The 17,570-nt window shown below is 36.2% G+C and overlaps 1 protein-coding gene across 3 annotated transcripts in view; it reads right to left on the reverse strand.

The window, feature by feature from the left end:
• Positions 1 to 300: 300 nt before the first annotated feature.
• Positions 301 to 17,570, reverse strand: part of METTL25 (methyltransferase like 25) — a gene marked incomplete at its 5' end in the record, with an annotated part of 75,618 nt that continues 58,348 nt past the window's right edge. For all 3 annotated transcript variants that reach the window (XM_084794418.1, XM_084794419.1, XM_084794420.1), the window contains 4 exons: positions 301 to 1,432; positions 2,789 to 2,860; positions 3,494 to 3,568; positions 16,401 to 16,494. In XM_084794418.1, coding sequence (XP_084650544.1) covers positions 1,331 to 1,432; positions 2,789 to 2,860; positions 3,494 to 3,568; positions 16,401 to 16,494 — 343 coding nt within the window. In that variant the 3' untranslated portion in view covers positions 301 to 1,330. The remainder of the gene's footprint in view (positions 1,433 to 2,788; positions 2,861 to 3,493; positions 3,569 to 16,400; positions 16,495 to 17,570) is intronic.

Raw genomic sequence — 17,570 nt, forward strand, 5'->3', positions numbered from 1 at the left:
GGATTATCATTACTTTTATTAAGTAAATAAAGCTTAAGATGTGATGTGTGGTAAATACTAAGGGTCCCAAATATTGAACAGAAATTCAAATTGTAATCTTCTATTGGCACACTGAGGAATGCTGGTCTTATTCTCATAAATTCTTAGTTTTTAATTATTAACTAATACATTGTCCTTACATCCTAGTCATAGCCCCCTCCCACCTCTCCCCCCTTCTTCCCCCATCCCCTCTCTCCTATTCCTCAGAAAAGTGGAGCCCCTTACCCACCCATCCCAGCTCATCAAGGTGCATCAGACTGAGCACATCCTCCTCCCATATGGCCTGGCAAGGTAGACCCTACAAGGGGAAGTGATCAAAATGCAAGCAAGAGAGTTCATGACGAGACAGTCCCGCTCCCCTTACTGGAGGAGCAACATGAAGCCTGAGTTGCCCATCTGCTACATCTATGTAGAGGTCCTAGGTCCAGTCCATGCATGGTCCTTGGCAGGTGCTTCAGTTTCCACAAGCCCTCCTGGGCCCTGGTTAGTTGGCTCTGTTGGTCTTCTTATAGAGCTCATTTTACCTCCATGTCCTTTTCTTCTTACCCCCACTTTTCAACAAGTTCCCTATATATATCCCCCCACTGTTTGGCTATGAGTCTAAACATCTGTTTCAAGGCACTGCTAGGTGGAGCCTCTCAGAAGACAACTCTGCTAAGCTCCTGTCTACAAGCATAGCAGAGAATCCTTAACAGTGTCAGGGATTGGCTGTCTTCCATGGGTGGGTCTTGGGTTGGGCCAGGCATTGATTCCCTCAATCTCTGCTCTATCTTTATCCCTGCACATTGTTTAGGCAGGGTAAATTTTGGGTGGAAGATTTTGTGGGTGTGTTGGTGTTCTCTTCTTTCTTCTGGGAGTCTTGTCTAGTTAGAAGGTGTTCTCTTCAGTCTTCATGGCCCCTGCTACAAGGAGTCTCTGCTAGATTCCCCCTCAGATCCTCTCAGAAGCCTTAGGTCTCCAGCTTGTCATAGAGATGTTTCTCTCTCTTCCCTCAATTTCTCTTTTCTCTGCAGGCTCTGTCTTCCTGTCCCTGCTCTCTCCAAGTCTGATCTCTACCCTTATTTCTCTCTACAGTCACTCTCCTACCTTGTTCCCTCTCTTCAATCACTATTGCTATCTAGTTTCTTTCCCCTTAATTTATTAATATATGCTTTGAGAATTAAAAATTATAATTTTATGTAGTTAAGCTATTATTTTATTATTTAAAATATAGAGATTATTTTAAAATGTTTACATAATATGATAAGTAGTCTTTGAAGTAAGTCACTAACAGACTGATTCACAACATGTGTCAGCTACGACCACACTGCTTCTTCAGAGCAATGACAGCGTAGCATCTGGGAGACTGCACAGGGTCAAACAACTTCACAAGGGCAGACCATCCTATATCCTCCTGAAAATTAAAAAGAAATTTATATATACAACCACTTTTGAGTAAATAAAGATGAGTCAAACTACATAAATGAATTGACTATACATTGTAATAGAAAATGTAAGTAGAAACCAAAGGCTAAATTTTTAAAATTAAAATTAACATTTACAACTTCATTTTCAAGAAGTTATGTCAAAAAATATACACTAAAGAGATTGACTACTAAAATATTATTTGTTTCAATATAGAAAAGCTGAACAAGGCCAATAACAAATACTGTATTTTAAACAAACAATTTTACAATGAAACATTATTTACCTTGTACAGAGAGAGAGAAAATGCTATATAAATAAAAATATACACTAAACAATTATTATAGTTTTAAATTATAATTTGCACATACATGTACATAAACAATCTACATGTTTGACATCCTTATAAAATGTACTGAATATTTAATAATTAAGTCCAAAAGTAAGATTGTTATTCTTTTTACTTTTTTTTATATTCCATAGCTTAGATTTTATGACTAATTTCTTAAATAGTATTTAAATATTCAAATGATAATCAAATGCTTGTATCATTTTATTTGGACCTATTACTTTTGTTGCACAATATTTTACTTAACTGTTGACCTAGGTCAATAGCATTTTTTGAGATGGGAACTGAGTAACTGCTACAATAGTTATTGAAAATCTCACCCCTCAATTTGAGAATCAAGGCTTTGCAGTGATTTCAGGTTAAATTGTGGCTAAGGAAGGTATATTATTTAAATACTTAAAATTGCTTTAATATGTAAAGCTACCATTTAAAACATATTTGTTCAAGAAGCCTTTTGAAAAGAAAAAGCACTGTATAAAAAAATAAAATTGTTAAAATAAAGGATTTGTAGTGGACAATAAGTTGATTCCATGAGGGGCATTCAACAGTTCAAAACAATTACTGACCACAGCTCAGCAGATGACACAACACAGATAAGACAATAAGGCTGTGGGAGAGAAATACTCTTCATTGGTTAGAAAGACATATTACAGAACACATATGTCCAAAGCACATAAAAGCTCAAGTCTTACAAAGTGAAATGTGTGCACAGGATCTCCAATGTCTGGCCATAATTAATTTTGGCTCTAAAATCATATATGGTTGCTTGTAATCGCTGCCTATGAATATTAACTATCACATAATTAAAAGAACATCAAGTTTATTAGAGCAATTTTCCTGAAGACATCTGCTGTACATATGTGTATCTCTTAAGCAGGAAATAAAATGAATATTAAATATATTAGAGCATGAGACATTATTTTACTAATTTGTGTGAAATAACTTATCCCAGCTTTTGCTTATATTTGCTAGGTATTGAAAAATAGGCTAACTTACCTGTTCCTTCAGGTAACAAAGTCGGTCAAGAAGAATCAGGGTTTCTACACAAGGAGCCAGAACAACTTTCAACTGCAAGGGAACATAAAAGGCGTGGCACATTAAATGTTTATTTGCTTAACATTTATGTTTGAAAAAATGTATCTACAAAACTTCACATATGTTAGATACCCGATACCCACTGTACATCTTCAGAAAATGAATACTACAGATCAAAAGCTTTCCTTTACTAATAATAGGAAAAGAATGCCCTCTAAGAGACATGAGGTGGAATCCAGGAAGCAATCACGGATGGAAAACTTTTAAAGGGCTCCTAAGAATGCAATTCATTAAAAGGAACGCTTGGGAAGTAAGTGCTCTGGAAATCAACATGTGTTCAAAGGACTCCGAAGCATCTCTCTATGCATTTATGATGCACTTTAAAGGAAATCTACCATGTGTTCATTTTATGACATTACTAACACCTAATATAGTTCTGAAATAGGAAATGATCCCAAATAGTTTTCCTACAGAAAGATACAATACACACACACACACACACACACACACACACACACTCAAAACTCTCTCACACACACACACCAACAGATTAGCTGGCCCATATTAAAATTTAATAATATTCGAGTCTAGCAACATATTCAGTGTGTGTGTGTATATATATAATATATATGTATATATATATATAAAAAAATATATATGACTTACCATATTAAATGCCTCCAGCTCATTCATTCTAGGCTTATATTTGTCATAGTAGTCCATTATGACTTCTTCAGAAACCTTTGAAATAAAAACAGTAACAATAAGTTTATCAATGGTTAATGCTAAATAATTTAAAAACCCCTATAACATAACCTAAAGTAAAACAAGTATTATACCAATTTAAGATAACTCTCATGAGTAAAGAACTCTCTTAAAGCAAGTGAATATAAGAAAATTCTTCCATTCAAATCTTCTGAACTGCTGTTAGTCACCATTTCATAAATAATACTATGTTAATTTTTTCCAAGTTCAGTATAGTGGCAAAATATATCAGTTATCAATAAATTTGCAAAACAATAATTTCACCATATGAAGCTATAACTTGACGTTTTAAAAATATCACATGTACCTGTAGTAATGTATACTCTTTAATGTCAAACCTTGGTTGACATAAATAGTCTTATTTTTTAATAAGAGAATAAACATGATTTTCTCATCTTTTATCTCCAGAACATCCTAAATAAGCAAATATAGTATGAAACAAGTACTTCTTTGACCAATGTTAAAGGGCATTTTCAATCTTAAATTACGTGTCTCATAAAGTACAACAGCTATGATGGAGTGACATAAGGAAACAAAGACATGCCCTAGGTCACAGGTCCCCCAAACCCAGCACAACACAGTTCTCTAACATTATGTCTCCTCAGCAGCAAAATCAACAAGCACTAGCTAAATCAAACTAACAACAACAACAGCAACAACAACAAACCCCACAGTAATGGGTTCTTTGCAAATGGTACAAAGAGAAAGCAACACGGAGAATCCAGAGCCACATAGAAAACACATACTTGTAGAAATCAACAATGTAGAGATTGGGAATTCACACTGTCCTTCAACTGCTGATCTCAGGACATAGGGCAGAAATATGTTATAGTTGTGATTCTAACAAACACATTTGTGAGATGAGGCCTTCTGCTGCCACGATACACTTTTGCATTTTTCAGATTTAGAATCAGGACATAGAAGAATTTGAGAAGATACATTTGCACCTGTATGAAAAAACTCCTAACATCTTTTCAAGGTTTTTTCTCTTATCCTCTTTCACTTGCTTTGAAATGTTGTCTTAGTTACTTTTCTACTGTTGTGATGAGATACCATAACGAAGACAACTTATAGAAAAAAAAAACATTATTAGAGGGTGGGTCCATGGCTATCACCGCGGAGAGCATAGCAATAGACAGGCAGGCACGCAGATCTTGAACTAGAACAGGAGCTGAGAGCCCAGTGTGAAACAGCCAAAAGGAACAGCCAGGGAGCTAATGGGAACGACATGGGTTTTTCAAGCTTCAAACCCCATGTGACACATTTAACAGGGCCACTCCTCCTAATCCTTCCTAAACAGTTTCACCAAGTGGGGATCAAGCATTCCTATCTGAGCCTATGGGGGGCTGTTCTCATTTGGTTGGTTGATTTTTTGTTTCATGAGGTAAGAGCCCAGTCTGGTCTTAGGTCTGTAGTCCTCCTGCCTGGCCCCCCAAGTGCTGGGATCCCGGGGTACACCAGCATGCCTGGTTTTCACATGTACTTTGACAGCAGTTTCATCTGCCGGCTCCCCTTCAGATAGTACTTTACAAAGATATTCACCTTATAAAAATAATTTTGTTTGTACTCAGTTTGATTATACATCATCATTTATTTATGATTTATATTGTTATTCTGATAATATAACCGGCACTAAAAAGCTCAGAGATGCAAGCAACTGACTCACTCACCATAAAGTTTGACTGTTGAATGCAGACTTGTACATGACCTACAAAGTGGCTCCAAGTGTGATGATTCAGTACAGTATGAATATATTACTCAGAAAAATATAAGGACAAATAATGGCCATTATAAAATTACTTTAAATGTGACCTGTGCCATTCTTGTATCCTTGTACACTGTGAGTGGCTGGTGGAAACACTGAAAATAATTCTATTGTTCCTTGCTGTTCAATCTCCATACTCTAGAAAAAGCTTTTAGTATGAGTTGAACTGTATGTGAAGACTATGGGTCTGGTTAAAGGAACGGTCCGTTCAAAAGAGAATTGGAGTGAGAACAGTGAATAAAAAATTATTGTAGGCTCTTTATTCTACCCTCCTTATAATTTGTTGAATTATACTGGTTGTATCTGAGCTTATATATTAGTATAGTATATATGCATAGAAAAAATATATGTTATTTCCCAATGGATTTTGTACACCTGATTATATTCATCCGGTTTAGAAGACTTTCAAGAGTTAAGATTCAGATGGAAACATCTTTCTGTTAACTGTTCAGTAACTTGTAAATTCTTCTGCCTTTATTTCAAACCTTCAAGTTTAGTCTGCTTTAAAAATAAATTGATCTGTTAGCACACATGGATTTCCCCTTTATTCTTCCTTCGCAGCCAGTGTACTTGATAACTGCCAGAGCTGGCAACATCCCCAACAAACATTTTTCATGTGAACAACGCCTGTCAATATGTAAGTATGGGAAGATAGAGGCTACAAAGTTAGTTGGCTTAACTTAGAATACTCCTTCTCCACTGACCTAGATTTTGTCTTTAGAAGTCCACTTGAAGCCTGGTGGTGGTGGTGTATGCCTTTAATACCAAAAATTAGAAGGCAGAGCCAGGAAGATCTCCCTGAGTTCAAGGCCAGCCTGGTCTACAAAGCTAGTTCTTGCAGTGGATGTAAACATGTTTTTGTTTTGATCCCAAGTGTGGGATGTGAAATAGACTTGTGTAAGGGTGTGTGGTATTTTCCCACTGAAAACAGACTTGTGAGAGAACAGGTGATGTTTGTCCACTAGGAAAGGAACTGCCTCTTTTGGGGGCATGGTCTTTGCCAACTGATAAACATCTACTCTTTAGAAGAATGTTACCATGCACTGCTCACACCTAATTAGTTGACAGTTACGCTTCCTGTCTTTGTGCACAGATATTGTGGTGGTTTTAGTGAGAATGTCCTCCCAGAGACTGAGGTATTTGAGTACTTGGTGCTCAGCTGGTTAAATTGTTTGGTAGGTTTAGTCATTCTGCCTTGCTGGGGGAAGTATGCCATTGGGACAGGCTTTGGGATTTTAAAGTCACACACCATTCCCAGTTTATGCTCTGTATTTCCTCTTGAGATTCAGGAAATGAGCTCTCAACTGCTCTTGCTACCATGCCTGTTGCTGCCAGGACAGAATCTGGAACCATAAGCCAAATGACATTTCCTTCTACAGTTTGCCTTGGTCATAGTGTTTCATTACAGCAATAGCAAAGTACTGATAAAAATATCCACATAAATTATATTTCAAGGGAGATCTATCTCTTTTTATCTATTTATTTTGTTTTTAAAAAAGATCTATAAGAGGGACTGCAGAGTAGCAAAGTGGCCTTAATACAGTTTAGACGGAACCCTGCATGAGTTCATAAGAGCTGTAATAATTCATAGGTTATTTCCACTTCACACGTGATCAGATGACTTAGTAATGGAATTGTTTCCTATCACTAGATGGTGAGACTAACGTTGCTGAGATACCACTGACCAGTACAGAATTAGCTCAAGAACTAAGATTAATATAAAAACTATTCACTTGCTGCAGTTATAATAACAGAAATTTCAAATGTAGGGAATAAAGGAAGGAATAACCAAAGGGCAATCTAGAACCCCAAATAGTGATGGCCAGAAAAGAATCTCTCTGAGACATACATTTTTAAAACATTAAAGCTAGAGTACAAAGAAACAAAGCAGCAAGAGATAAACTCACCACTTCCTATGTCAAACACACTGGAACAACGCTTTATCTCTTAGCAGAAAGCTTAAACACCTTGTGAAGTGGCCCAGTGGATAAAGGTGCTGGCTGGCGTGATGAATTTAATCCCTGGAACCCACATAAATGTGGAGGGGGAGAACTGACTGTACAAAGCTGTTCTCTGATCTCCACATGTGCACCAAGGTATGAGCCCTCTCCCTATGTACACACACACAATAATAATAACAAATAAAATTTAAACAAGCTTAAAAACCAGAAACACATGAAGATATAGTTCAGGTCATGAAAGCAAATAACTGTCAAGATAGATTATATTTTATCTAGCAAATATAGCTTAAAATACTTTCCAAGATAAGCACAAATGAAAGCAATTCACTGCCACTAAGAAAGCATTACAGAAGATACTTGAAGAAATTCCTTGCAGGAGGAAGAAAGTCACAACACAAGAGCGTATGGAAGAATACAGTTCACAAGGAACAGATTAAGAAATGAGAATTATGGGGCTCAGTGGTTAAGAGCATTTGTTGTTCTTGTAAAGGACTAGATTTCAGCTCCCAGCATCCATGCTGGCCAACTCAACTGCCTGTAACAGAGATCCAAGGGATCCAACATTCTCTTCTGGCCTCCAGGGGCCCCATGTATAAACACACATATAAACACACACATATGAAGATAAATCTATTTAATGAGGTCTAGGATAGATTCAAGCAATCCCAATTCAGTAATCAACACAGTCTAAGATAAAAAGGAAGAAAGAAAAACAAAACAACAAGACAGTATCAGAGCAACTAGAAATGTAGTTAAGAGAACTCAGCAAGCATCTCAATATTAACTTTGATGGATGCTAATGTTCTCAGTGCTCCAATTGAGACATGTAGACTAGTTGACGGCATCAAATCAGAAGATGCAGCCATTTGTTTTAAAAGATGCAGCTTAGCCGTGGGGTGGTGGCACACATCTTTAATCCCAGCACTTGGGAGGCAGAGGCAGGCAGATTGCTGTAAGTTCGAGGCCAAGGCTACATAGAGAAACCTTGTCTCGAAAAAAAAAAAAAAAGACAAAAAAAAAAATGCAGCTTAGCAATAAAGACTACCACAGAAAACCAAAGCATGTGGTACTGTGTATCAAGTGAATGACAGGAAACTAGACTGTAACTCATAAAGGAAAGAAGATAAATACAGTCTAAAGAGATCATTAAGTCGCTGCATATTACTAAAGAGTACAGGCCACTAAGACGAAATAACAATTAAATACAATAAAAATAGTAGGAAATGGTAAGAGAAACTACAGAAACTCAACAAACAGATGGAAACCAAGCATTGTGCTCCCAAATGACAGGGTGGAGGGCCACTGAAGAAATCCAGAAGGAAACTAAAAAATTCTTAGAATTAAATGAAAATGAAACACAAATAACCATAAAAACTCTTAAGAAAATGATTGCAAACTGGATTCAACAATACCTTATACAAAGCATACTCTATAATCAAGTTTATTTTACTTGAGGGAAGCAAGCATAATTTAATATATACAAATCAATAGGTGTGATACATCATACAGACTAAAGAGGTTAGGAGAAGTGGAAGAGCTATACGTCAAATAATAAAAGATATAGGTGACAAATATATACTGAATACAGTACGGTTCTAAAAACAGTGCCTGAACAGTCATAGGGGAGGGGAGTAAGGGGAAAACGGGAGGGAGGGAAGAATGGGAGGATACAAGGGATGGGATAACAATAGAGATGTAACAAGAATAAATTAATAAAATAAAAAAACCATGCCTGAAACTAAAAGCAGAACTACCATATGATCTAGCTATGCCACGCATAGGAGTATAGGTTATTAGGAGAAATGAGTCTGACCATGACTACTGGAACACAATTCACAATAACTGAGTCATAGAATAAGCCTAAGTGTTCATCAAGACACAAACAGATAAGCTGTGAAATCGAAATATAACGCAGTTTTATTCAGATATAAAGAAGAATGAAATGCTGTCACTCTCAAAAAATTGAACAGAACTTGTAATCGTAAGTGAAATAAGCCAGACACATAAAGACAAACATCACATACTTTTTCCTCAGATATGAAACCTAGTTATCAGACAAACATAGATAAATAGACATCATACATATACTTAAGACAGATGAGACATGAAAATTAAGGGGGTTGTTATTTGAGAAGAGAAAGGAGTCTACACAGGAGGGGGTGCAAGAGAAGCTGGTGCTGGAGTGAGTAACATACGGAACAAAAAGCGCTATTAAAACCAGCTTGCACAACATATATTCTAACAAAAAGAAACAAAAATCATTCCTCGTATAATTCACAAAGGAAGGAGAGAAAAAATATTTAAAGAGGTGGCTATGGAGGTAAGGTTAATAATATCTTAAATCCTGTCAATCAAGTATGGAGAGAGAAAGCCAGTGGCAAAGAGGCTCAATTGGCCATGGCATTCTTAGGCTGACCAAGAAACTTCCCATACTATTTCTTAAAAGATTATTGACACCGTGTTCCTCTGTAGAAACAGAGAAGATAGAACTTATATATATGTATATATATGTTACTTTTAGAAATAATAAAATTATGTACATAATAATCTTTGGGAATTTGAATTTTAAGTAAAATAGATGTTTTGATTTTTTTAAAAAATGAAAGGTAAACTATGGGGGCTATTCCTCCTTCTTTCTCCTCTTCGTTCATATCTGGAATTAAATTATTAAGATTTGAGATTCCACATTCCTTCTGGGCATATATCTAAAGGAAATGAGATCGCCATCTTGGAAAAATATCTATGCTCCCATGTTTACTGCAGCATTAATCATAAGAGCCAAGATATGTTAACAACCTACTGTTTCATTGACAGACTAATGGATAAAAAAACCAAACAACCCCTTGTGGTATCTGTGTCCATGTGTGACATACGCAGTCACAGACTCACACACACACACACACACACACACACACACACACACACACACACACACACACACACCACATACACAGAGTGAAATGCTACTCAGCCTCCCCAAAGAAGAGAATCCTACTATTTGCCATAAGGTACCTGACATTGTACCACAATTTATTGTTTTCAGAGGTACGTATTTAGGCTTAACTTAACTGAATAATAGCAAATATACTTTTAAAATAAGCCATACTTTATGAAGGGGGTAAATGAACATCACTCCAAGGATATTACAATTAATAAAAACTAAAGATCAAAATAAGGATCATTTAAAATAAGTCTTTAAGCATAGACACAGTATACTATAATCATTTCCCCTTTTCTTTTCCATACTTGCTGATAGCAAACAGCAGTTTAAAACACAGACACACTATGGGATTGTTAGGTGATCTCAGATGAAATTATAAAGGCAACAAACAAAAAAGCTTAAAATCAGGGGGCGATTCTGGGAATGGCCTTTTTTTTTTTTTTTAAATCATTGTGCTACTGCTGACATCTAGTGGACAGAGGCCAGAGGTGCTGCTGAGAGCACAGAGCAGCCTCTCTCTACAAGTCAGGGTGTGGAGTTGGAAAAAGGCTCTCAGAGCAAAGTCCATTGCTGACTCCAGACTCCTGGAGAAACACTTGCCGCTGTGAGAGCCACTGTGCATCCAGCGTATGCAGCCTTGGTGTCCTTTGGAAAGACCATGTGTGGGAATCTTAGTTTTCCCTTCATGTTTAATATAATTTCCTGTGACTCAAACTTAAGCAGAGTGTAGGAATTTTCTAGGTGATTCACTTGCCTGCACTGTTAAGTGCATACCAGTAATGTGCCACCCATTCATTTATACAGAAATATCATTAATAAACAATTATGAATTTAGTCAAAGCTTTCTTTTGGTATAAATAAAAATTAAAATTTTGCACAGCGTTTATGATTTCATGTGAAAATTTCTTTCCAAAATAGTTATAAATATTTATTGTGTTATAGTGAAATCTTTAATTTTAATACCTCAATTTCATGGTGTACAAGTGGAGCGATGAACAGCCAAAACTATCCCAAGTCTCCAAAGGCTCCACCTCCAGTTTTGGGTTCATTTGTGTATCTCCTCCCAGAGTCTGTTCATGGGATCTTTTCAGTTGGCAACAATCAAGCTCCCACATGAGGTGGTTGGTCTGCTAGTGGATTAATTAACCTCACCTGTTCTCACGTTACTGTTCCAATCCCACACTTGGGATCATAACAAAAACAGGTTTATCTCTCCTTCATGTATAGGTAAAATGAAGTATTTGTTTAATAATAGGAATACAACTGTTTTTTTTTTTTTAAAACACTTTTCCTATTCCCAAACACTCTGGCCTAAAAGACACTATTTCTGAAATTTCTTTTGCTTAAAATCAAAACACCTCACCCACAAACGTATTCTTATCAATTTGTTTCTTTTCCCTAGTACACCATTATTTTATACCCTAATTGTTTGTTGGCCCTCTTCTTTCCTAATATAATTTAGCTTATACTTTCGTTTTCCCTCTATTACTTAAACATAATCACTTTATGTTTAAAACACAAAACAAAATAAAATAGATCAAGTGATTGTAATAGAAAATCTGTCTGAACACTACATGGTGAAGTGTTTTTTGTTTGTTTGTTTGTTTTGTACTGTCTTTGTCACTTTCCCAAAGACCACTTTGCTGCGTTTGTGTGAGCCTATTTCTGGGCTCCCAATGCTGTTCCTTGATCCATCTGTTTACTACTCCACAAATACCAACCTGTCATTATAGTATAGTGTATCTTAAAGCCACCCACTAACAACTGGTAAAGGCTTCTTTTCATTTAATACTGTAACCTTCTTATGATTCTTTTACCTTTCTGCAAAAGACTTAGAAACAGTTTCTGTATCTACAAGATAATTTCCTGCAATATTGACTGAGATTGTACTGAGACATAGATCCAAGCTGGGAAGCACTGGCATCTTGAGAATAGTGGATAATCCTATCCGTGAACACAGACTATCTCTCCTCTTACTTATTTTTCACTTTTGTACTTTAGAGACATCTTATTTGTATTTTATTAGAAAAAAACCTGTATATTTCACTTTGGGAGAGGGTACTTAAGTAAATGCTGATGTATCTTAATTTCAATTTTTACTTGTTCATTGTTGGTATAGAAAAATAATTTTCTGTATATTGTCTTTATATGCTACCTTGTTTAATATTATTTTAGTTGCTTATTATCTCTTTAGATGTTTTAAAAAGACTATTATCATGTTATCTTGAACAAGAATAGTTTTCTTTCTTTCCAGTCAGAATACCATTCACTTCCTTTTCTTCTCTTACTGAACTACCCAGTAATTATAGTATGATGCTGAAAAGCATGAAGGGAAAAAAAAATCTTGTTTCTCATTTTACAGAGAAAAATTTGAGTTTCTCGTACTAAATGTAGTGTTGTAAATAGGTTCTTTGGGGCTTTTTACCATAAAAGTTCCCATGATTTTTTTTTTTAAGAAAAGTATCCATCCATATGATTATGTAATTTTGCTTTTGCATTCTGTTACTATGCTGTGCCGCATTACAGGGTATTGAATGCTGAATCCAGCTCAATTTTTGAGCAGATTTCACTTGAAGTCTGTAACATCATTTAATTAATTTTTATTAGCTTGAAAAATGTTATGCTTTTTGTATAATAATTTCACAGCCAAAAGAACTATATGTCGATGCCCCCTCTCTCAACATTTAAAATATTTCCTTTCCCTTTTCACTGTTTGTGTGGCTTCTGAGAACTTAGGTGGAATTCTCTATATTTTGTCCATAGATAAAATATAAGGAACATCTTCATCTTCTGTTTCTTTAGTTTTAACTTTCTGCTGATTAAAGGTATCTGTCTCAATGCAGTTTTCTTCTACTTGTCTTGCTTGGTGGTCTCAGTTTTCTGGATCTGTGGTTTGGTACCTAGCCAATGGGAGACATCACTAGCAATTCAAGTATTTCTTCTGTTCCTTTTATTTTCTTCATCCTGATAAGATTACAACGTCTTTATACTTCATCTAGTTTCTCCAGTCCTTGGATTCCTTTGCTTTTTTTTTTTTCCTTTGTTTTCAGTTTTAGTTTTATGAGTCTGCTACACACATAGCCTTAGCCTCTTAGGTTCTTTTCTCTGCTGTGTTCTATATATTAGTAAGTGGCAAAATTTTCTTCCTTCTGCTTATAGTAATATTTATCCATTCATGCACTCGTTTACTGAGGAATATTCCCCTCCCCCATGTAATATGTTTTTTTTTTCATTTCCTTTACTCCTTCCAGACCCTCTCCATTTTGCTACCACCTAGCATCTCATGTTCTTTCTCTCTTTGTCTCCAAAAACAGAAACAAAACAATGGGGGAAAAAAGACAAAAAATATTAAAATAAAACAAAAAGGCCACCAACCCCTGGACAACACCCCTTCCCTACCTAAAGAGCAAAATGCCCACAGAGTCTGTTTTGTTGTTGGGCAACTTTTCCTAAGCATGTTGCGTGCAGAGACTGTGGGTCACACTCCCTTGGAGAGATTGTTCCCTTCCCAGCTTCTTGGTTAGAGGTGAGACACTGGGGCCACTTCTCCTCGGTGGGAAGGATTTTTCTCTAGGTGGGACCTGTACCGGCCTTGCGTGCTGTCAGTCTGTGTGAGTTTCTATGTGTATGAGGCCTGCTCTGCTTCCTTGGTGTCATCTACCACCTTTGGCTTTTATAATCTTTCTGCCTGGGTATAATATTTTTAATTATTTCTTACATCTTTTTAGTAATTTTACCTAAGACTGTCCAAAATCTCTTTGCTTATATTGTGCATCTGCTCTTGTCTGATGTCCAGTTTATTAATTCGGACTTTTAGCTTATTTCTCTATTTACAACTGGAGATTACCACTTCTAGTGTGCTTGTCATACCTCAGTGTGGCTGTGATGACTTCCATCTCTTCAAATTGTTTATTGTCTTTAGCATGTCTTATAAATTTTTGGTATTCAAAAACAGTATACCACATAGAAAGTACTGTTCTGAATATGCCATTAGTAGTGTGGTGGTAAGAAGTATTTCATACACTTATGCTTGGATCTGTCTGTCACTGAACCTGTTTCTGGACTATGAAATTCACCAGCGCTTCTCATTAATTTCACACCCTCCTGGGAGGGACAGAATTGACAGAACTGTCTTATACCGGATACTTCCCATGCCCTGTTCAGTTGGGTGTGGATAAAACTCTAGTAGTGATATTCTGATTAAATTTGTCTCTTTAGAAGAACAAAATGGTTCTTCTTTCACTTCCCCTGCCACAAGAATGAGGGGTCTTTCCTACACTGGTTACCAGAGCTGGCTTATATTCTGAGGCAAACATCTGAAGTGTCTAGATGCTCACTCTCAGAAGTGTCCACACTGAGCCGCTGATAAGTTGCCAGGTTTTCTTACTATGTTTCTTGCTCCTATATGTCCGGTCTCCTGTATCTCTCCAGTTTTGGGGAATCAGGGGTTTGCCTTATAATTCCAGTTGTCTATTGGAAATGTTTTTGTGAAGGGTAAATGAGACTATCTCATAATCTTATAGCATTTATCACATAGTAAATTCTTAATAAATGTTAATCATAACATTCTATTAATTACATATTAATAGACGTATGAAACAACTTTCACTGTGGTTACTATTCACAGTAATAAACTTGAGAAGACAAGACAGAAGGAAGGATAAATATTATCCTTATGGTTTTTTTCTTTTTGTTAGTGTGTGTCGTTTTTGGAAAAGGAGAGTATGTTTTCAGTTTGAGTATGACACAGTGTATATGCAGAATCATCCACACAAAAGGAAAAGTGGCTTCATCTTCTTAAGTGAAAATATGTGTGGGAATTACACTAATTATGTCTTTACTAATAGTACACAAATAGAGGTAAACAGTAAGTAGTGTCGCGCAGTCAGCAATTATGTACAGATACTGGGTGAGTTTTAGATGTATCTTTTCATTTATTTATTCCTAAATCTAACAGTTCTTTCTTAACTATCTGATAGGGGATACCGCAAAAAACAAACAAACAAACAAACAAACACAAAAAACCCCAAACTCCTACTAGTCTAGCTGCTTTATTAAGTAAACAAACAAGCACCACAATGACAAGCAGTGCAGTGGACAGTCAGATCCTTTAACTCCAGTGGAATATGATTATGTGTGTGGAAGTTTTTCTTTCACACTGGGTTCGTCAGTTTCAATGATCAAGTGGGCATAATCTAGCATCACGCGGGAAGAATCTCAGAGTAGGACTGTCTGCATCATGGCGGTCCGCGGGCATGTCTATGGTGGATTTTACTGATTACATTTAAAAATTGAGGTGGAAAGACCCATTCACTGTGTGTAGCACTATTTCCTAGTTACGGGACAGGACGCTGAACTACGAAATAGTGGGCAAAGTGAGCTGATGTATTCCTTGCTCTCTGTACTTGAATATGGATATGATATGACCAACTGCCTTAAGCTTCTACCACAGTGATTTCCCTGTCCTGGAAGGGTGCAACCTAGTAGAGAGCTAAAAAAAAAAACCTCTTTTCCCTAAAGCTTTTGTTAGAGTATTTTATCTCATCAGCCAGAAGAGACACGGAGAGATACAGTTTTCTGATTTATAATCAACATAATGTGCAGGAGTAACAGCAGTTGATTTTAATTTTTAGTGAATGATTAATTTGAATTATGCTGAGTTTTCTTCCTCAAAGCCAACTAGCTTACTATTTACTTTGAACAATGTTATCAACAATGTTAGCTCAGAGCTACTGTGATGTTACAACTTAACAGAATGCTCACACTTCTAGGCAAGCTGAATTTAATACCAAAAGGTATAATTAGCCACAAAACTGCAAATAAGTAATTTTAAAAGTAATCATTTCTTCTTTGTTTCTTTCTAATTTCCATTTACAGTGTTCTGCTTTTTAACCTGATTTTATTTAGTGAAATCACACACTTTTTAAACAAAAACCCGAAGGGAATCTTTTTGCTGATATACAATAATAAACTTTCTATACATTTGACAGGGACGGTGAACTGCAAAAAAGGTAATAGAGTCCTAATTTCAATGTAATTTAGTTTTTATAGGCAGGAGACAGTAGAAAGCACATGATTTTGTATTGCCTCCACCTACTGCTGCTTGCATGTTGTGAGAATAAAGTGTAACTGGACACTGACCTTGGACTCATCTAATCCAAGCTTCTTAAGAGACATTCTGACATAATCCAGAAAGGAAGAGCATTTGGAATAAATTTTACCAACGTGCCGATCACTGCAAAACAAAAAGTGAATGTCTTTTTAGTTTTTCCAACTTCAAGTGCAGATAGTTCTAAATTTCAACATGAAACATTTTAAAATATCTTCCATATATATGGCACAAAATCCAGATGTGATAAAAATGAAGTAATACTTCTATGACATTTGTAAGTAACATTATATCAAGATCTGCTTCTGAGAATTCCTGGAACACACATCAGCGGAAGATAATATTTTGCACACAATACAATGTAAGAGACGTTTTAAACTTATACTATTAAAAATCTCAGTTCACTTAGGAACAGGTCCTCAAAAGTTTCCACTATGCTCAAAACACAGTTTACTTATATTAGTTTGACACTACATTGCGCATTTCATTGCACCACGTTCTAACAGGGGTGATACTTCGGCAGCTATTCAAAGCACCACCAAGCACTAATGGCCAACTGGGGTCTGACTATCATTTATACCTTGCAGATTTTCATTACAATTTAAGCAAAGTATCAGGAAATAGTTTTCAATTTAAATAATACTTTAATAGATTATCATATCTCTCAACTTTGGCTACAACTTGAGCATAATATAAAAATTAGAGGCATAAAAAAATCTGTACCTGCATTATCAAAAGCGATAAATAACGCAAGTCTCCTTTACCCATGACAGAGCATTAAACCACGATTGGATACTATGTTCTATTCTACCTTTGCAATGTATCTTAGATTCCTTCAGCTATACTTAAGAAAGCAGTCTTAATTCTACTTAGTATGCCATATAATTGCAATTCCAAATATTTCCTTAGTTGTTTTTTAAGTTACTGTTTGAGAATTTTGCACGTGGACATATGCATAGGATACCCTGGTCAAACTCACCTCTATTTCTTCCTCATTTCTCCCCTTATTCCCCTTGATTCCCCACCACCTTTCCTTCCCAAACCCACAAGGCCCACTAAGTGCTGTGTGTGTGTGCCTGGGTATAAGAACATCTGTTGGAACATGGGTAGTGTCTCAGAGTCCTAATAAAAACTGGCTCTCCGTGCCCCTGTCTGCATCAGCTGCTAATAACTCTTCAGCTCGGGGTGAGATTCCCTGAACC

The sequence above is a fragment of the Acomys minous genome (assembly GCF_964271855.1).
Source record: "Acomys minous genome assembly, chromosome: 9".
Classification (NCBI taxonomy): Eukaryota; Metazoa; Chordata; class Mammalia; order Rodentia; family Muridae; genus Acomys; species Acomys minous.